Source organism: Leptodactylus fuscus, chromosome 7 (assembly GCF_031893055.1).
Source record: "Leptodactylus fuscus isolate aLepFus1 chromosome 7, aLepFus1.hap2, whole genome shotgun sequence".
NCBI lineage: Eukaryota > Metazoa > Chordata > Amphibia > Anura > Leptodactylidae > Leptodactylus > Leptodactylus fuscus.
In genome coordinates this window covers 135,182,225-135,204,016 of record NC_134271.1, presented here as the reverse complement: position 1 = coordinate 135,204,016, position 21,792 = coordinate 135,182,225, and the positions used below count along the sequence as shown (strand labels likewise).

Genomic DNA, 21,792 nt, shown 5'->3' with positions numbered 1-21,792 from the left:
AAAAAGATTTTGTTCAGAATTCCGATCGCGATCATGAAATTTCGGAATCCGATCTTTTCCGATCTTTTCCGAACACGATCGCTCAACCCTAGTACTGAATTTGAGGTGGCTCTAAAATAAGTTTCTGCCTGTGTAAACAATTAAAACAAATTATTGTATTCCACTTCAAAATCAGCTCCAACAACTGCCTGAATCCAGTCTTTATTGATTTTAATCAGAGGCAGACACTGAATTTTTTTCATGTAGCAGAAAAAATAAGCATTAAGTTAGGGCCGGGAGCATAGGAACTTTGCAGAGGCCCGCCATGACAGGGATTTTTCTTGTCATGCCTTTGCAAAGTCTGCAGCGCTGTCAGGGTTAATGGCCTCTGTTTGACTGTTTTCTATTTAGGTTTATCGTCAGGGCAATGGGAGGGTTGTTTTGAATTTAGGGCTATTTAACCCCCCCCTTTTGTCCTCCCTGATGCTGGTCACTCTTACGCTGAGTTCACACCTGCGTCTGGGGTCTCCGTACTATGGTTTCCGTCTTCTGCATGGCAGAAGACGGAAACCATAGATCGGGTCCGGCCGTGCGCGGCGGTGAGCGTTTTAGGCTCTCCGTCGCGAAACCGGATTTTTTTTATCCGGACACAGAGTAGTGCATGTCCGACTCTGTGTCCGGATTATAAAACCCGGTTTCGCGGCGGAGAGCGCAAAACGCTCACTGCCGCGCACGGCCGGACAGCTTTCTCACCCATTCAAATGAATGGGTGAGAAAGTCTCCTGCAGGCTTCCGTCTCCTGCATCTGTTTTATGCAGGAAACGGAAACCTGCAATAAGGACCGACGACGCAGATGTGAACGAGCCCTTACCTGGGACTTTCCCTCCCTCCCTCTCTGGTTCTTTTGTCCCCTTCTCCTCTGCTTTGTCCCTTGTGTTTTTCTGTTCTTTCTTTGCAGGTGCTTTACCATCCTCTCTGTCATGACAGCCAGTGGTTGGAAAATCTTACAGGGCACGCTTGAAAGGGGAGTTCCGGTCAAACACAGGGGACCCATGGAAGGGTACCTCTGCTGATGTTGATTATAGTATTAGTAAAGTTATCAAGGTGAAGCGGGAGTTCACGGCAGTACCAGGACGTTTTGTCTTCTCCTGTGTCGGCGTGTTGCGGCTGGGAGGTTGTTTGGGCTGCCTTTTGCTTACGTGGGCCCTGTCTGATCTTACATTTAAAGAATGCAATGTTATTGACTGTTTAGTTTGTTTATATTTCAATAAATTGGCTGTTGTGGCCGCTCCTATTACATCGTACTTGTTGTATGTGTCTTAATTCTTGGGTATAGCAGCCATATTCACATTCATGAGAATGGGTTGGGTGTGGGTTTGGGTGTGGGATGGGGTTGTTAGTGGTTGTAGTTGTGGTTAATACTAAATGACATAGGAATATCCCAGTCATGGGCGATCTTCCGGTGGTCTGAAAACTCCCAAGTGTATGGCAGGCGGAAAATTCAGATTCATGCAAATCTGACTTCCATGATGTAATTAGGATGCCAGTGCCTCTGCGCCAAGCTAATGAAATGCAAGTACATTGAAACAGCTGTCCTTGGCTGAGAGACTGTATCTGGTAAAATCCCAACATCATTGCAAACAAAGGCCTCTGAGAAGGTCGGCATGATGTTAAAGGGAGTGCCCTCTATAGGTTTTGCTTGACTGAGACTCTGTCTTCCTAATTACATCATGGAAGATAGACTTGCACATTCTCAGTCAGCGCCCTCTAGTGGTGTGCATACTTGAGGCACTGGCATCCTAATTACATCATGGAAGTCAGATTTGCATATTCTTCCCATGTTCCTTCGCAGTGGAGCGTTCATCGCTTAATAAGACTCCACACACCTTAATGGTGGTTCTCTCCTTATGGAGTGACGATATCTCCTCAACCCTAGCATAATCTGTGAAGATAACCAATCTAGAATACCATCTACAAAAGGGACGGGTTCCCATCCACAGATGGCTATTTTGAAGTTATTTCCGTTCATTAATGTAAAGCAGGGTCTTGGCTGGCTGGGGGAGAGGTCATAGACATCCCCTTACACTAATTAGACCAGTGGTGTTAATTTAATTTTCAACAAAGGCCTCATCAGCCTTACGGACATATTCAAACGACTGATAGAAATAGTCCCCCCATAGGTAATACTGCCCTCCACACACACATAGGTACAAGTGTCCTTATTATCTCTCCCCATAGGTAATAGCCCCCCATGCATATATATTGATGTTCCCCACAGATAATAGTTCTTCCCACCCCACACAACAAATGACATACTTAGTTTCATATCTGCCTCTTCTTCCTCCAAAGTGTTGATGTAGCACTGGGCTGCGCACCTCTATTATTGTCCTACCGGCTACCCTTTCACCTGCACTATGGTTCCACAAGCAGGATCATAGAGAAGGAGATGGGATGGTCAGCAGGACATTAGAAGATTAGAGATGCACGGCCAGCACCACATCAGCACTTTGCAGGAAGAAGAGGTAAGTATGAAATTCCTTACACCTTAAGACAGCAGTGTGTGGCCTATGAGGGAGCCCCAGTCGCAAGTGTGCCCAATGTGACCTCCTATAGCTGTTTACTCTATCTTTGACCAGAATGTCCACATTACATAGCACTTCATAACTATGGTGTGCAGTGGACCTTCTGACTGAATATAGAACAAATTGAATGACACAGCTTAAAGGGATTCTATCATTAGTATCCCATTTTAAGCAAAACCCAAGTTGGAATAGCCTTAAAAAAGACTATGCTTCCCCTAGCTTTAGATGTCTTCTCCACACCACCATTCCTTAGATATCCTGGTTTTCGTCCATATGCTAATTAGTTTTCTCCCAGCACTGGGGGTGGTCCCCAGCACTCAAACAGCACTGGGGGCATCACCAGTGCTGCGAGAAAACTTTCCAACGCCGCCTTTTTCTTATATGCCTCCTCTTCTTCCTTGTCCCATCATGTCTTCTTCCTAAAGTGCCGACAGAGCATGTCCATCACCATTTTTCTGTGGCCGAACAGGAAAGAAGAGGCGGTGAACAAGAAGAAGGCAGCGCTGGATAGTTTTCTCGAGGCACTGGGAACACCTCCGGTGCTGTGAGAAAACTAATTAGCAAATGGACGAAAACCAGGATATCTAAGGAACAACGTCATGGAGAAGACATCTAAAGGTAGGAAAAAATAGCTTTTCTTAAGGCTATTCCAACGTAGGTTTAGCTTAGAATGGGATTCTAATGTTGGAATCCCTTTAAGGAAACCTGATACAGCTGCACCATTAAAGTGGTCATGGGTGGCCTTGTGTTTGACCCCTGTGTAATACACTATGCATGTCCTGCTAAGAATTCTGGGAAAATAGTATACAATGTATTATAATAATAGATTAAATATTAACAGAGACATCAAACAGAAATTTTAGGCTTGAATGGTCAAAGTCTCCATTCACTTGGCTCTGAACCTGAAAGTTTAGTTGAAACTATCTGTTAAGCCTTGTTCATCCTCAGTAAAGGCGGAATCGAAAACCTTGTATAAAGTTACAAGTGTCAGATTAAAAGACATAACACAGACTGAGAAGAAAGAGGTAAGTAGCATAGCTATAATATTACTATGTATAGTCTTATAAATGATGTCATATCCATTTCTGGATTTCGCTAAAAGTACAGAATTATCCACTCTGGACAAGCCCCTTGGGTAAAAAAGATCTCGGCTTAATCTGAACAAAGTGTGTCCTGGAGAGCTACTATAGGAGAAACAGAGCCATACATGATGTCCAATGAAACAATCTCTCTTGGGGTAAAGCTATACAGAGTACAGAGACAGCAATGTAGATGTTGTAGACGTATCGGTAAATACTTTGAACTGATTGTTTACTTAAAGGGGTTTCCCATGAAAGACATTTATGGCATATCCACAAGATATACTATAAATGTCTGATAGATATGGGTATCACATCTGGGACCTACACCTATCTCTAAAATAACCTCCCTCCTCTAGGTTCCATCCACCAGTTTGTACCTTGCCGTAACCTCTCTGACTGTCCTTGATGGTTGGACTTTACGGATTTCCCACAGATGTGAATGGCAGTTACATCTCATCTACCTCTCCATATCATCCTGACAGACTAAGGTCCTGGAAGGTCCATTCTAATATTAACTCTACAGTGTTTTCAGAAACAAGAACTAGACATGGGTACAAGGTGTAATGTGTATGTATTACACTGTATTTTTTAACATTTATACATGTTCTAGGGAAAGCAGAGGGATTCAGATTTTTATTATTTTATTTCAGTATTTAATAGATCCCTTAGGGGATCTAATCAATAACGCAATACAATACTGGCACTTCTATTACTGGCTGCATAGAGCAGGCTGTAATAATAATAATAATAATAATAATAATAATAATAATAATAATAATCTTTATTTATTTAGCGCCAACATATTCTGAAGCACTTTACAAATCAGAGGACACAGACAATATGAGACATTATAATGTGACAAACAAATACACATATCAAACAATAGGGGTGAGGGACCTGCTCATAAGAGCTTACAATCTATGAGGAGACAGGGGGACACAAGAAGTCACAAAGCTTCTCTGCTACAATAGTCCAGCCATCTTTTAATAGGAAAAGTTGGGTAACTGAAGCTGTAGAAGCCGTCACTTGCATTATTGATTAAAATAAATACTTTATATGTAAAGTGTATGTAATAAAGTCATACACCCAAGACGAAATGGCATTCAATATTAACATTATTTTTTCATAATTACAGACATGGAACACAAAAATATGAGGTTCTGCGGCAACAACATTTGTTTTCTAATACTAACTGTGCTTGCTGTATATGTTATAGCAGACAATGACACAATTGTAGAAACAAGGCAAGGGAAAGTGAGTGGAATAAAACAGTCTGTGATATCTCGTACTGTCACAGCCTATCTAGGAATTCCATATGCCGAAGCACCAACAGGAGAAAGACGGTTCCAAAAACCAGAACCACGGGCACCATGGGATGGAGTTTACAAAGCCACCACCTATGGCAAGTCTTGTTACCAGAGTAAAGAAAATTTCTACTGTGAGATACCTGCAATGGAAAAGTGGATTGTCAAAAATGAAATGAGTGAGGACTGTCTGAACCTCAATGTATGGGTTCCACAAACCATATCTAAACCAGCTCATGTCATGGTGTTCATCCATGGAGGATCATTTATTTCTGGCAGCTCAGCTTCAGACAGGCATGATGGAAGTGTACTGGCAGCTTCTGAGGATGTGATCGTAGTGTCAATGAACTACAGACTTGGAGCATTTGGTTTCTTAGGTTTTCCAGGAAATACAAAAGCTCCAGGAAATGCTGGTTTGTTTGACCAAAGGCTGGCTCTTCAATGGGTTTATAAAAATATTGCAGCTTTTGGTGGAAATCCGGAAAATATTACACTTTTTGGGCTCAGTGCAGGAGCTGTCTCCGTAGGTTATCATGTGATAAGTCCAGGAAGCCATTCTTATTTTAATAGAGCCATTCTACAAAGTGGAGCACCGACAGCAAACTGGGCATTCAATTCTCATGAGACGTCAAGGAGGTTTTCCACACAATTAGCCAAACTCCTCAACTGTCCTACAGAAAATGAAGATACCTCTATAGCCTGTTTACAAAATGTAGATGCCAAAGACATAGTTGATAAGCAATTTCTAAATGTATCTGGATATGCCCTAACCATTTTTGTTCCAATTTTGGATAATGATTTTATAACTGTTGTTCCCCACAACCTAGTAAAACAATCAATCATGAATACTGATATTTTGATAGGCGTAGCTAAAGATGATGGAAACCCATTTCCAGTGTTTGGTGCACCAGGATTTAGTGTAAAAAACCAAAGTCTAATCACCACTGAGGAACTTAAAGAAGGTCTGAGATATTTCTTCCCACCAGGAGATGATCTCTCTGTAGAATCTATGATGTTGATGTATGTAGACTGGGATGATGAAAAAAACACTGAGAAGAATCGTAAAGCCATGGAGCAGATACTGAAAGACTATTATTTTATGTGTCCTTCAAAGTATTTTGCAAACTTTGCTTCAAAGACTATAAATAACTTCTATGTCTATGAATATGATCACCGTCCATCAGATGAAGTTTTTCCGGAGTGGATGGGGGCTATACATGGTGCGGAATTGTCAATGGTATTTGGAAAACCACTTATTTCACCTCAACAATTCTCAAACCGAGAGCAAATATTTAGCAGAAGACTTATGAACATCTGGGGCAACTTTGCAAGAACAGGGTAAGTCTTTTACTTTGAGTGGTATAGTGTGAGTGAGGGATGTTCTCACCGCACATTTATTTATCTCTGACTAAGCTTTGGGCTGTAGGACTTATACACCTACATGTCACATTGCTATTGTTGTGGGTTTCAAGAGACAATTCTCCAATCACCCATGCTATGTAATGTTTTATACTTATATTATCAAGGATGGATATACAGTTTAAAACCAATATGAATTAGATACATTCAGAAGATCATAAGTAGAGATTAGCAAAGTGTTGGAAAATTCCATTTGGCGGCTTCTCTGGATTTTCCAAAAGATTTAATACTTTCTGAATTGATTTGCGGTGAACAATGTTAAAAAACAGTTATTTCCTGGCTGCAGAGAGCCTGTATAGTGGTGTAGAACATAGGGCTTTGCAGTAACCCACATGCAGAGTCTGCTGTGGTAGTCAAACAATACAGTGAGTATGACACGATCACGACAGGCTTAGCTCTTAGAACTCCTGCACTCCTCACTTATTTAGACAGTAGTCATCTTACTTGTGATGGGCTACTTCATCATCAAGTACTGTCTGCACATCACTGATGTCCTTTTGAAAGGTCTCTAAGCCAGGAGCCTGACCACTCCCAAAACCAGTTCCCACACCAATATCCTCATCACTACTAAGCGGCAGATGACTCCTCTAGATCTTGGCTAGATACTAGCTACTGACTGTCCAGTAGTACCTCATCCTCACAGTATAGTGGATCTTAGCCCACAGCATAGAGTAATTCTCTAGCTGAGGAAACATAAAAGGACAGAGAGGTTCAGGACACCTGAGAGCACAGGGCTCGCTCCCAGGCCATATCAACTAAGGGTTGTGTCTGATGAACCCACTGACTCTTGGCTGGGGGTGTCTGATGTGACTTGGGATGAAGTGGATGACTGAGTCAACCAGTCTTCAACCATTGAGTCGCTGGTCAAGACACGACTGCAGCTCGACACTGGGAGCTCAGGCCTCTGAAAGTGACCCCTGCTGCCATTCCCCCTTACTCTGCTGTGAACTGTGCCTGCACCAGAAACATTTAGGCCTGTGGCCCTCCCCTGTTCATAGCCTGTTGCCTCGCTGTCTGACATATTGAGAAATGTCCTGTAATTTTATATTGGGAACAAAATGGCAAATATGTCCCTTATTTGTTTCCCACTAATAAACACCTTCAATCTAAGCATGGGAATAACTGGTAACTGTAGAATTGGTGTCTAAGAATTCTTGATTTTTGCCACAACTGTATTGAGAAATGGTCTGTAATTGTATACTCTTCACATAATGGCTAACAAGCCCCTAATTTCTTTCTCCACTATTAAACACCTAAAGGTGTGAGAACAGATGAGTGCAGGTATGTGTGGATGATAATTCACTGTTTTTTGCTGTAATGCACTGTAAACAGCTTGCTGTGTTCCACCTTGAACACACAGGTATGAGTAATGAGCAGCAGTATACTCTGAACACAATGACTAGTGAGCCCCTAATTTCTTTCCCCACTATTCAACGCCTTTAAAAAGACATGAAAACAGCTGAGTGCAGATATTAGTGGATGATAATTCACTGTTTTTGCTGTAAGAGGCTTGTTGCGTTCCACCTTGAACACACAGTTATGGGTAATGAGCAGCAGTATAGCGCCAGTGAGTGCTGCAATGTGTAACTAAGTTTCTTTCTGCTAACAACGCTGAAACCTTGACAAAATTCTTCTTTGAGCTCCTTCCTATACTTTCCATACACTAGCAATCTTCTTTCCTTGAACTTCTATCCATTTTCTAACACTGTCTCTAGCCCATGCTGATGTCTGTTCCTGCAGTAAGAGCGAAATGACTGTACCTAAGATGGCCATTGATTTTTATAGGGCTGTGACATCACTGGGGCATCCCTAGTCATGAGCAATCTACAAAGAGTTTAATTGTGTACTTTATACACTATAATTATATACAGTCTATAAAATAAGTTTTGATATCTAACGATATAATTGCCTATACAGCATAACATTGGAATACCATGCAAAAATGATAACCCTATTTGATCATTTAAATGTCACTGAGGGGAATTCCTGCCCACTTTGGACCCATTTGAACTGCTATGTACTACGGTACTGCAGGAGGAGTCTGCTTAGCAATAGCTGTCTTTGTTTTGGACCAAAAGCGACAAATCATCTTATCACTAGAGATGAGCGAACACTAAAATGTTCGAGGTTCGAAATTCGATTCGAACAGCCGCTCACTGTTCGAGTGTTCGAATGGGTTTCGAACCCCATTATAGTCTATGGGGAACATAAACTCGTTAAGGGGGAAACCCAAATTCGTGTCTGGAGGGTCACCAAGTCCACTATGACACCCCAGGAAATGATACCAACACCCTGGAATGACACTGGGACAGCAGGGGAAGCATGTCTGGGGGCATAAAAGTCACTTTATTTCATGGAAATCCCTGTCAGTTTGCGATTTTCGCAAGCTAACTTTTCCCCATAGAAATGCATTGGCCAGTGCTGATTGGCCAGAGTACGGAACTCGACCAATCAGCGCTGGCTCTGCTGGAGGAGGCGGAGTCTAAGATAGCTCCACACCAGTCTCCATTCAGGTCCGACCTTAGACTCCGCCTCCTCCGGCAGAGCCAGCGCTGATTGGCCGAAGGCTGGCCAATGCATTCCTATGCGAATGCAGACTTAGCAGTGCTGAATCAGTTTTGCTCAACTACACATCTGATGCACACTCGGCACTGCTACATCAGATGTAGCAATCTGATGTAGCAGAGCCGAGGGTGCACTAGAACCCCTGTGCAAACTCAGTTCACGCTAATAGAATGCATTGGCCAGCGCTGATTGGCCAATGCATTCTATTAGCCCGATGAAGTAGAGCTGAATGTGTGTGCTTAGCACACACATTCAGCTCTACTTCATCAGGCTAATAGAATACATTGGCCAATCAGCGCTGGCCAATGCATTCTATTAGCTTGATGAAGCAGAGTGTGCACAAGGGTTCAAGCGCACCCTCGGCTCTGATGTAGCAGAGCTGAGGCTGCACAAGGGTTCAAGCGCACCCTCGGCTCTGATGTAGGAGAGCCGAGGGTGCACTTGAACCCTTGTGCACCCTCAGCTCTGCTACATCAGAGCCGAGGGTGCGCTTGAACCCTTGTGCACACTCTGCTTCATCAAGCTAATAGAATGCATTGGCCAGCGCTGATTGGCCAATGTATTCTATTAGCCTGATGAAGTAGAGCTGAATGTGTGTGCTAAGCACACACATTCAGCTCTACTTCATCGGGCTAATAGAATGCATTGGCCAGCGCTGATTGGCCAGAGTACGGAACTCGACCAATCAGCGCTGGCTCTGCTGGAGGAGGCGGAGTCTAAGATCGCTCCACACCAGTCTCCATTCAGGTCCGACATTAGACTCCGCCTCCTCCAGCAGAGCCAGCGCTGATTGGCCGAATTCCGTACTCTGGCCAATCAGCACTGGCTAATGCATTGTATTGGCGTGATGAAGCAGTGCTGAATGTGTGTGCTTAGCACACACATTCAGCTCTACTTCATCGGGCTAATAGAATGCATTGGCCAATCAGCGCTGGCCAATGCATTCTATTAGCGTGAACTGAGTTTGCACAGGGGTTCTAGTGCACCCTCGGCTCTGCTACATCAGATTGCTACATCTGATGTAGCAGTGCCGAGTGTGCATCAGATGTGTAGTTGAGCAAAACTGACTCAGCACTGCTAAGTCTGCATTCGCATAGGAATGCATTGGCCAGCCTTCGGCCAATCAGCGCTGGCTCTGCCGGAGGAGGCGGAGTCTAAGGTCGGACCTGAATGGAGACTGGTGTGGAGCGATCTTAGACTCCGCCTCCTCCAGCAGAGCCAGCGCTGATTGGTCGAGTTCCGTACTCTGGCCAATCAGCGCTGGCCAATGCATTCTATTAGCCCGATGAAGTAGAGCTGAATGTGTGTGCTTAGCACACACATTCAGCTCTACTTCATCAGGCTAATAGAATACATTGGCCAATCAGCGCTGGCCAATGCATTCTATTAGCTTGATGAAGCAGAGTGTGCACAAGGGTTCAAGTGCACCCTCGGCTCTCCTACATCAGAGCCGAGGGTGCGCTTGAACCCTTGTGCAGCCTCGGCTCTGCTACATCAGAGCCGAGGGTGCGCTTGAACCCTTGTGCAGCCTCGGCTCTGCTACATCAGAGCCGAGGGTGCGCTTGAACCCTTGTGCACACTCTGCTTCATCAAGCTAATAGAATGCATTGGCCAGCACTGATTGGCCAGAGTACGGAATTCGGCCAATCAGCGCTGGCCAATGCATCCCTATGGGAAAAAGTTTATCTCACAAAAATCACAATTACACACCCGATAGAGCCCCAAAAAGTTATTTTTAATAACATTCCCCCCTAAATAAAGGTTCTCCCTAGCTATCCCTGCCTGTACAGCTATCCCTGTCTCATAGTCACAAAGTTCACATTCTCATATGACCCGGATTTGAAATCCACTATTCGTCTAAAATGGAGGTCACCTGATTTCGGCAGCCAATGACTTTTTCCAATTTTTTTCAATGCCCCCGGTGTCGTAGTTCCTGTCCCACCTCCCCTGCGCTGTTATTGGTGCAAAAAAGGCGCCAGGGAAGGTGGGAGGGGAATCGAATTTTGGCGCACTTTACCACGTGGTGTTCGATTCGATTCGAACATGGCGAACACCCTGATATCCGATCGAACATGTGTTCGATAGAACACTGTTCGCTCATCTCTACTTATCACTAATGGGTCCTTGTGTAGAGAAGGAGATTTTCTACAGATAAGTCAAAGCCTATCAAGCTAGAGTCCTCTTCATGCCCGAAATCTTTCAACAATTTTCAAAATATGGTTTATTTTACTTTATTTGTATCTTTTTCTATAAAGTCATCCACTTGTTAGAAGCTTACATTACCTTGATAATACGCTGATGTATCCTGATACTTGACAGACATTGTTTGTGAGTCTTTGTAATATTTTTACTAATGACCTGGTAAAAGGTGGACAGTGGAGGGAGGGAGAATTTCTGCACTGTACTGTGAGCTTGACTTCTGCAGTTTGCAAAGAGTTCCACATATTCTGGAGGAGGATTACATTAATAGATATCACCTTTTGGAAATTGTGGTTCCATTTAGGATTCTTTTATTAGTGGGAATTGCAGTGCTTTCAAGTATATTGAATGTGGTACATTCTGGAATTAATAAACATCAGAGGATTTTTCCTCATATCCCATGAAGCAGAGATGCTCTTACTTACAGTATTTGGTTACTTGTTTGTGTGGCTTCATATATGTGGGCTGGACCAATATGCTCCTGAAAGTCTGAGGATAAGTTCACACATAGATTTTTGGTCAGGATTTTTAGGCCGTATCAGCCTCAAAATCCTGACCAAAAAGACGGCTCCTATTGAAATCAATGGCAGCCGGTCAGTTCTTTTTCCTAGGAGCTGTTTTGTTCCGGCTCCCGGAAAAAGAAGCGAGGTGCTCATTCTTTCAGGTGGATTCGCCTCACGACATCCGTCTGAAGATACTGCCTCCCAACTAGGCCCATTCATTTGGGCCTAATCCGGAGTGCTGTGTGCGATTGATTGCCATTGCAGTGCACCAGCATTCAGTTGCGGCTACCTGTTTTTTGGTCCGGAACCTGAAGCGGCCTCCGCATCAGGTTCCGGACCAAAGAGCCTTGTGTGAACTTACCCTGAGTCTTTGAACATGCTAACAAGATTGTGGCTGCTGCAAATGTTAGAATGGTGTATAAGTTGCAGCTGATATTATGCCATTTCCGTGATTTCCATTCTTGTAACCCTTTGTGCTTTCAATTTTGAGGGTGAGAGGGAGGGATTTCCGCAGAGCTCTATTGAGGAAAGAAACCCAGGGGATTGTTTTGTTACTATGTCACCAGCAGATTTTAACTTTAAACCTTTTTTGATCCCTTGCTGACTTTGTAAGTTTGCCCACTGACAAAGACATGAACAGTCTATAATATTAAAGGCAGGTTAATTTTAACAGTAAGAGGTCGAATCTCAAAAATAAATTCCATAAAATCACATTATATAAATTTTATAAATGTATTTGCATTTTTCAACAAGAAATAAGTATTTGAACCCCTCTGACAAACAAGACTTAATATTTGGTGGCAAAACCCTTGTTGGCGCACACAGCAGTCAGACGTTTTTTGTAGTTGATGAGGTTTGCGCACATGTCAGGAGTAGAGATGAGCGAACACTAAAATGTTCGAGGTTCGAAATTCGATTCGAACAGCCGCTCACTGTTCGAGTGTTCGAATGGGTTTCAAACCCCATTATAGTCTATGGGGAACATAAACTCGTTAAGGGGGAAACCCAAATTCGTGTCTGGAGGGTCACCAAGTCCACTATGACACCCCAGGAAATGATACCAACACCCTGGAATGACACTGGGACAGCAGGGGAAGCATGTCTGGGGGCATAAAAGTCACTTTATTTCATGGAAATCCCTGTCAGTTTGCGATTTTCGCAAGCTAACTTTTCCCCATAGAAATGCATTGGCCAGCGCTGATTGGCCAGAGTACGGAACTCGACCAATCAGCGCTGGCTCTGCTGGAGGAGGCGGAGTCTAAGATCGCTCCACACCAGTCTCCATTCAGGTCCGACCTTAGACTCCGCCTCCTCCGGCAGAGCCAGCGCTGATTGGCCGAAGGCTGGCCAATGCATTCCTATACGAATGCAGAGACTTAGCAGTGCTGAGTCAGTTTTGCTCAACTACACATCTGATGCACACTCGGCACTGCTACATCAGATGTAGCAATCTGATGTAGCAGAGCCGAGGGTGCACTAGAACCCCTGTGCAAACTCAGTTCACGCTAATAGAATGCATTGGCCAGCGCTGATTGGCCAATGCATTCTATTAGCCCGATGAAGTAGAGCTGAATGTGTGTGCTAAGCACACACATTCAGCTCTACTTCATCGGGCTAATAGAATGCATTGGCCAGCGCTGATTGGCCAGAGTACGGAACTCGACCAATCAGCGCTGGCTCTGCTGGAGGAGGCGGAGTCTAAGGTCGGACCTGAATGGAGACTGGTGTGGAGCGATCTTAGACTCCGCCTCCTCCAGCAGAGCCAGCGCTGATTGGTCGAGTTCCGTACTCTGGCCAATCAGCGCTGGCTAATGCATTCTATTAGCCCGATGAAGTAGAGCTGAATGTGTGTGCTTAGCACACACATTCAGCTCTACTTCATCGGGCTAATAGAATGCATTGGCCAATCAGCGCTGGCCAATGCATTCTATTAGCTTGATGAAGCAGAGTGTGCACAAGGGTTCAAGCGCACCCTCGGCTCTGATGTAGCAGAGCCGAGGCTGCACAAGGGTTCAAGCGCACCCTCGGCTCTGCTACATCAGAGCCGAGGGTGCGCTTGAACCCTTGTGCACACTCTGCTTCATCAAGCTAATAGAATGCATTGGCCAGCGCTGATTGGCCAATGCATTCTATTAGCCCGATGAAGTAGAGCTGAATGTGTGTGCTAAGCACACACATTCAGCACTGCTTCATCACGACAATACAATGCATTAGCCAGTGCTGATTGGCCAGAGTACGGAATTCGGCCAATCAGCGCTGGCTCTGCTGGAGGAGGCGGAGTCTAAGATCGCTCCACACCAGTCTCCATTCAGGTCCGACCTTAGACTCCGCCTCCTCCAGCAGAGCCAGCGCTGATTGGCCGAATTCCGTACTCTGGCCAATCAGCACTGGCTAATGCATTGTATTGTCGTGATGAAGCAGTGCTGAATGTGTGTGCTTAGCACACACATTCAGCTCTACTTCATCGGGCTAATAGAATGCATTGGCCAATCAGCGCTGGCCAATGCATTCTATTAGCGTGAACTGAGTTTGCACAGGGGTTCTAGTGCACCCTCGGCTCTGCTACATCAGATTGCTACATCTGATGTAGCAGTGCCGAGTGTGCATCAGATGTGTAGTTGAGCAAAACTGATTCAGCACTGCTAAGTCTGCATTCGTATAGGAATGCATTGGCCAGCCTTCGGCCAATCAGCGCTGGCTCTGCTGGAGGAGGCGGAGTCTAAGGTCGGACCTGAATGGAGACTGGTGTGGAGCGATCTTAGACTCCGCCTCCTCCAGCAGAGCCAGCGCTGATTGGTCGAGTTCCGTACTCTGGCCAATCAGCGCTGGCCAATGCATTCTATTAGCCCGATGAAGTAGAGCTGAATGTGTGTGCTTAGCACACACATTCAGCTCTACTTCATCGGGCTAATAGAATGCATTGGCCAATCAGCGCTGGCCAATGCATTCTATTAGCTTGATGAAGCAGAGTGTGCACAAGGGTTCAAGCGCACCCTCGGCTCTGATGTAGCAGAGCCGAGGCTGCACAAGGGTTCAAGCGCACCCTCGGCTCTGCTACATCAGAGCCGAGGGTGCGCTTGAACCCTTGTGCACACTCTGCTTCATCAAGCTAATAGAATGCATTGGCCAGCGCTGATTGGCCAATGCATTCTATTAGCCCGATGAAGTAGAGCTGAATGTGTGTGCTAAGCACACACATTCAGCACTGCTTCATCACGCCAATACAATGCATTAGCCAGTGCTGATTGGCCAGAGTACGGAATTCGGCCAATCAGCGCTGGCTCTGATGGAGGAGGCGGAGTCTAAGGTCGGACCTGAATGGAGACTGGTGTGGAGCGCTCTTAGACTCCGCCTCCTCCAGCAGAGCCAGCGCTGATTGGTCGAGTTCCGTACTCTGGCCAATCAGCGCTGGCCAATGCATCCCTATGGGAAAAAGTTTATCTCACAAAAATCACAATTACACACACGATAGAGCCCCAAAAAGTTATTTTTAATAACATTCCCCCCTAAATAAAGGTTATCCCTAGCTATCCCTGCCTGTACAGCTATCCCTGTCTCATAGTCACAAAGTTCACATTCTCATATGACCCGGATTTGAAATCCACTATTCGTCTAAAATGGAGGTCACCTGATTTCGGCAGCCAATGACTTTTTCCAATTTTTTTCAATGCCCCCGGTGTCGTAGTTCCTGTCCCACCTCCCCTGCGCTGTTATTGGTGCAAAAAAGGCGCCAGGGAAGGTGGGAGGGGAATCGAATTTTGGCGCACTTTACCACGCGGTGTTCGATTCGATTCGAACATGGCGAACACCCTGATATCCGATCGAACATGTGTTCGATAGAACACTGTTCGCTCATCTCTAGTCAGGAGGAATTTTGTTCTGCTCCTCTTTGCGGATCATCTCTAAATCATTAAGACTTTGGGGCTTTCACTTGGCAACCCGGACCTTCAGCTCCCTCCATAAGTTTTCTATGGTATTAAGGTCTGGACACTGGCTAGGCCACTCCGTGATCTTAATGTGCTTCTTTTTGAGCCACTCCTATGTTGCCTTGGCTGTATGTTTTGGGTCATAGTCCTGCTGTAAGACCCAGCCATGCCCCATTTTTAATGTCATGGTGGTGGGAAGGAGGTTGTCACTCAGGATTTTACAGTACATGGCTCCATCCATTCTCCCATTGATGCGGTGAAGTAGTTCTGTGCCCTTAGCAGAAAAACACCCCCAAAACATAATGTTTCCCCCTCCATGCTCGACAGTGGGGACGGTGTTCTTTGGGTCTTAGGCATTTCTCTTCCTCCAAACAAGGCGAGTAGAGTTAATCCTAAAGAGCTCAATTTTTGTCTCATCTTACCAATATAACTGCGAAAAGGGAAAGGGGAAGGAGATTGAACAGCCCACTTACTTGTAATTCCACAAAAGGTGATTATACATTCCTCCACCGGGTTGAAAATAGGTATTATCTCCAGGAAGGAGTGAAGCACGTGGTTACTGCCCACCGACCGTGGGACGATTACATAAGATGTGAAGATAAAGGAATCCAGCTCCACTCCAATTCCATAATATGTAACTTTTATTGCATCAACTTAAAAAGATCCATAAAGGAAGCAAACAGTGATTGATGTCACAGTAGGTCCATAACGATAAAAGGAAAGAGCTGACGCGTTTCGAGGTAGAAAAATGGACCTCTTAGTCGTAGCCTGATTCCCTTGCTTATGACAACCATATATATAAAGGGTCTAATTGCAAACACCTGATGCACTCACCAATTGTGACCATGTGTGAATGCAGCCAAACCCACAACAAAAATCAACAACAACTGACACGACAACTATACAATGATAAAAGAAAAAAAGAAATAAAAACATGCAAATTTAATGGACATATATACGAAACATATAGTTATAAGTAAACATTTGAAAATTGTTCACATAAAACATTATGCTGTAAAGTTCAACACATATAAACACATGCAGGACGAGAGACCCAGGAAATAATGTGTATCCAAATCCTCCTAAATACACTTTTGTACAATTGAACCAAATACCCATGTGAATACAAATATGAATAACGTATAAACATAGATGTCACACATTGCTCTAAAGAATACATGGCAACTTAAGAGTACAAAGGAACCAAAACATGGGTAATAACCCGTTAATATCTAATGAGAAAACAAAATAAACCATGTATATACAAAAAAGAGGGTAAGATCGCATAAAAAGTTTTTACCGGACACGATCTGAATATAAAGAATACGTGCGATTATTGCACCCACCTAAAAGACACCAACCCGAAAGATAACACTCACTACGGCACGGATCACCCGACTCGGCCGCACCGCGATGATGAACCACCTACGGAGTAACGATAACCATGACTACTCCGCGCATGCGCCGAAGACCGTATCCGAGATACAACGAGGGGAGACGAAACAGAGGTCCCGTGACCAACGATATAACTCCAATAATTGATACGAGGTAAGTATGTATATGGAATAAGAATATTATTGTATAATACAAACGATGTTGATCCCTCAAATAAAAAAAAAAAAAAAAAAAAAAAAAATGCAATATAGTTTAACCTTCGGTGCATTATCCTGACATACCAAACACAAACTAGACGCGCGAAAAAGATGGAATACTGAATAATCAGAAAACTAGTGTAAAAAGTTGCTGGATCAATACAAGCTTTTATAAAGAGTATACCGAATACGATGACTTAATAAATGTATGAGATATCATTCCTACGATTGAGTCCTGTAGGGTAACGAGCTTTTAACTTCAGGATCCAAAATGCTTCCCGCAACCTAAGTTTATGATCCCAGTTGCCACCCCTCGGTGGTCTATTAACCCTTTCGATGACCTTAAATTCAAATGAAGACAAGTCACTATGGTGTATCTCAATAAAATGTTTCGAAGCTCCTGTCTGTTTGACAGAATTGGGATTCCGGACACCTTGAAGATGTTCCGAGATCCTGATTTTGACAGATCTCACTGTGCTTCCCACGTAATTGAGATTGCAACTCTTACATGTGATCATGTACACCACATGTTCTGTGGTGCAATTGCTGAACTCCCTGATTTTGTACGTACATGATTTATTGGCATCAGTGAAATTGGAACTCTTTTTTGCAAATCTACATACTTGGCAACGACTAAGTCCGCATCTAAAAAAGCCGGTTAAGTGTAGCCAAGTGTCTGTTCCTTTATTACTTTTATTGATGTAAAGGCTTGGTGACAAATAATTGCCTACTGTCTGCCCCCGTTTGGCGACAAAATTACAGCCCTGGGACATGATGGCATGTAATTTGTCGTCTTGGCTCAAAAGGGGAAGATTTCTGCGAACAATGTTGACTATTTCACCATAATTATCACTAAAACTGGTGGTAAAAAATACCCCAGCCTTTTTCTCCCGCTGTTTTTCCTCATGGAGAAGAGTCTGTCTATTTTTCCTAGATACAATGTTCCAATCTTACCAATATGGATGATTCTGTGAGTAATTCGGAGAAAGTGCTGTGGTCAGATGAGACAAAAATTGAGCTCTGTGGCATTACTCAACTCCCCATGTTTGGAGGAAGAGAATGATCTGCCAAGAGAAGTGGACCAAAAATTCCTCCTAACATGCGCAAACCTCATCATCAACTACAAAAAACGTTTGACTGCTGTGCGCGACAAGTTTTGAGTCTTGTTTACCTATGAGATTAACTTACAAAACTTACAAATTCAGCAAGAGATCAAATAATTATGCCCTTCGCTTTAAATATACAGAATATATTTACTCTTCATTCCAAATTATTGTGCAAATGATATTTTTTCACTGATTTTCCTTAAATGTTCAAAGTAAATGTAAATGTAAATTTTACAGGGCAAATATCCCAATGATATCAATTTTTTTTTTTACAAATTGAAAATCAAACTCCACTGTTCCAAATGATTCTCCACAACAAAGTTTCTAAATATTGTGCAAAGAACTAAGGTCAGGGAGCATAGTGGCCACATCATGAGTTTCTCTTATTTTATTCCCATAGCATCCAATGACTCAGAGCAAGTTCACATGGGGGTTTTTTGGTTAGGATTTTGACACGGAATTTGTGTCAAAATCCTGACCAAAAAACGCCTCCCATTGAAATCAATGAGACCTGGTCATTTCCTTTTTCCGCAAGTAGGTTTTTCCCACTCACGTAAAAAAGAAGCGACCTGCCCTTTCTTAAGGCGGATTCTGCGGCTGATTCAGCCGCGCCATCTTCCTCGTGACTGCACCCTCCGGACTAGACCCATTCATTTTGGGAGCGGAAGCGGAGCGGAATGCCGCGACTTCAGAACCCGGACCAAAAAACTCTGTCCTGAACTTACCTTTAGAGGTATTCTTTGCTGTATGAGAAAGTGCACTGTCATGTATGAAGATGATTTTGCTATAGAAGGTGATCAGAATTTTTTGGGATACAATGTTGATCCAGGGACTAAGTCAAATTGCTATATTAGGAGTTGGGAAATTTTTTTTTCCTGATGTTGCAATTAGCATCAGCCTTCAAGGTTTTTTTCTGCCACCTTCTGGATCAAATAAGTAGGGTCACAGGTTGAACTTGATGTCTTTGTCCAACCTTATCAACTGTGTTACTGTATTACCAAGACTGCCCAAAAATGAAGTTCCTTTGTACAGGATGCCCCCTCAGACTTTCTTAATGGAGTACATGAGAATGGGACAAAACCTTTGTCATGATTTATCAGGAACTACCTGGAGCTTATGGGGTTTGGAAGCTGGGAGTCAAAACTGAAAATAAAAAAGAAGGGGTTAAAGTACAACCTAAAATTCTCTGTTCTAATTCGACTTTTGAGGGTGAAGGTAAATTCACAATAGTTTATGGCTTCATCGATTCATGAGTCAGATAGGGTTTCGAGGTAAGGCTATGTCCACACGGTAGAATTTGGTACTGAATTTGAGGATGAATCTAAAATAAGTTTCTGCCTATCTTGAAACAAGTTATTGTATTCACCTCAAAATCAGCTCCAATGACTGCCATAATCCAGTTTTCATTGATTTCAATGGGAGGCAGATGCTGATTTTTTTCAGGTTACAGAAAAAAAATAAGCATTATGGGCGATCTTTCAATGGTCTGAAAACTCCCAAGTGTGTGGCAGGCAGAAAATTCTGCCTGACTGGTGTGGAAATGGAGGCAGAATTGGACATGGAAAAAAGTTCGGCTTCAAATTACTGGTGCAAAATTTTTAGGAAAAATTCCACCATGTGAACCTATCCTTACAGTGTACAGGGACTTAGTAAACCATGTATGCCCTGCTAAGAATTCTAGGCAAGGAATATGCAAATAAAACCTCCTTCGTAGAAAGCGAGCTCCCTATAGATCAATGCCTGGTTTTCGGAAAATTAGTAACCAAGCTAGAATACCTCATACAAATGGGACGGGTTCTCATCCACAAACAGCAGTTTGAGGTTATTGTCTGTCTTCAATGTGACGTAGGGAGCTGGTTTGTATGGGGAGAGGTCAAAGGCATGGGTCAAATGAAGGAAGGGGTTCCCATCCACCGATAACTGTTTGAGGTTATTGTAAAGAAGTCTGCTGGCTGACTGGGGGAGAGGTCATAGGCATGGGTCAAATGAGATACTATGTGTATTAAGGAGACATCCCCTTACACTAATTACACCAGCGGTGTCAAATTATTTTTTGACGAGGGCCATGGACGTCCTCAAAGGACCAATAGTAATTCTGAGACAGAAAATAGTCTCCTCATAGGTAATACTGCCCTCCACGCATAGGTAATAGTGTCCTAACTATACCCCCTTACAGGTAATAGTTCCCTCTTAGGTCATTTCCCTCCTACACACACATAGGTAATAGTGCCCTTATTGTCTCTCCATAGGTAATAACCCCTCCCATGCATAAATATTGGTGATCCCCACAGATAATAGTGCTCCCCACCCCCACATCAAATTACATACTTAATTTCATATGTGTCCTTCTTCCTCCTAAGCATTGATGTAGCGCTGGGCTGTGCACCCCTTCTATTGTTCTCCTGGATACCCTGTCACCTGCACTATGGTACCACAAGCAGTAACATATAGAAGGAGATGGGATGGTCAGCAAAACATTAAAAGAGATGCACAGCCCAACATCCCATCAGAACTTTGCAGGAAGAAGAGGTAAGTATGACATTCCCTACACCTTAAGACAGTAGTGTGACAAGGAGGGCATATGAGGGTTCCCCAGTCGCAAGTGTGCCCAATGTGACTCCCTATAGCTGTTTGCTCTATCTTTGTCCACATTACATAGCACCTCCTATCTATAGAATGCCGTGGACCTTCTGACCAAATACAAACTGAATGACACAGCTTAAAGGGGTATTGCCACAACTCTTGTTCTGCAGCCTCCAGGCTCTGTGCTCTCTTCACTTCCTGGATTTCTCGGCACATTGGTGGGTGGGTTTCACTGCTATATTTGCAGTCAGTAATGAGTCAGTATAAAGCTGATGTGGAAACTGATGTAGCAGAGCTGGATTTGAGTCAGCTTACATTACATACAGAGGTAACGGACTCCTTATCTCAGCCCTTATCAGCCAAATTCAATTAAACCGGCTGATAATTGGAAAACCTGAAGATAGACAGCACAGTAATCCCGGAGCTCTCACCTCCCCCCTCCCCTATCTGAGGAGCTCCATTGCTTGTCAGCCCCTCCCTCACTCCCCCCCTCCACTTAAGAGCAGGCAGCTACATCACTTGGGAAATGAGCAGATAAGCCCAGTGGCCATAGAAACGCAGTGTCAACAATGAAGTGAATAAATTAAGATAGCGGCCAAACAGAGCAGTTTCAATAAAGCAATGTATTTAGGAAAAGTCTTATATTCACATAAACTAGCAGTATAGAGAGGATGCTTTTCATGGGACAACAACTTTAAGGAAGCCTGATACAGCTGCACCATTAAAGTGGTCACAGACCGTGAGTTTGACACCTGTGTATTAGACTATGCATGCTCTGCTAATAATACTGGAAACGAATATGAAATATATTATTATAATAGATTAAATATTAACAGAGAAATCAAACAGCAATTTAAGGCTTGAATGGTCAAAGTCTCCATTTACTTGGCTCTGAACCTAAACATTTGTTTACCCTCAGTAAAGGCGCAATCTAAAACCTTGTATAAAGTTA

General features: G+C 43.6%; 1 protein-coding gene across 1 annotated transcript; it reads left to right on the top strand.

The window, feature by feature from the left end:
* The first annotated feature begins 4,780 nt into the window (after positions 1–4,780).
* On the top strand, positions 4,781–20,623 carry LOC142213373 (cholinesterase-like). The gene is made up of 4 exons (XM_075281691.1): positions 4,781–6,285; positions 11,631–11,723; positions 19,358–19,472; positions 20,618–20,623. The coding sequence occupies exons 1-4, from the start codon at positions 4,781–4,783 to the stop codon at positions 20,621–20,623; spliced, it is 1,719 nt and encodes a 572-aa protein (XP_075137792.1).
* The last annotated feature ends 1,169 nt before the right edge of the window (positions 20,624–21,792 follow it).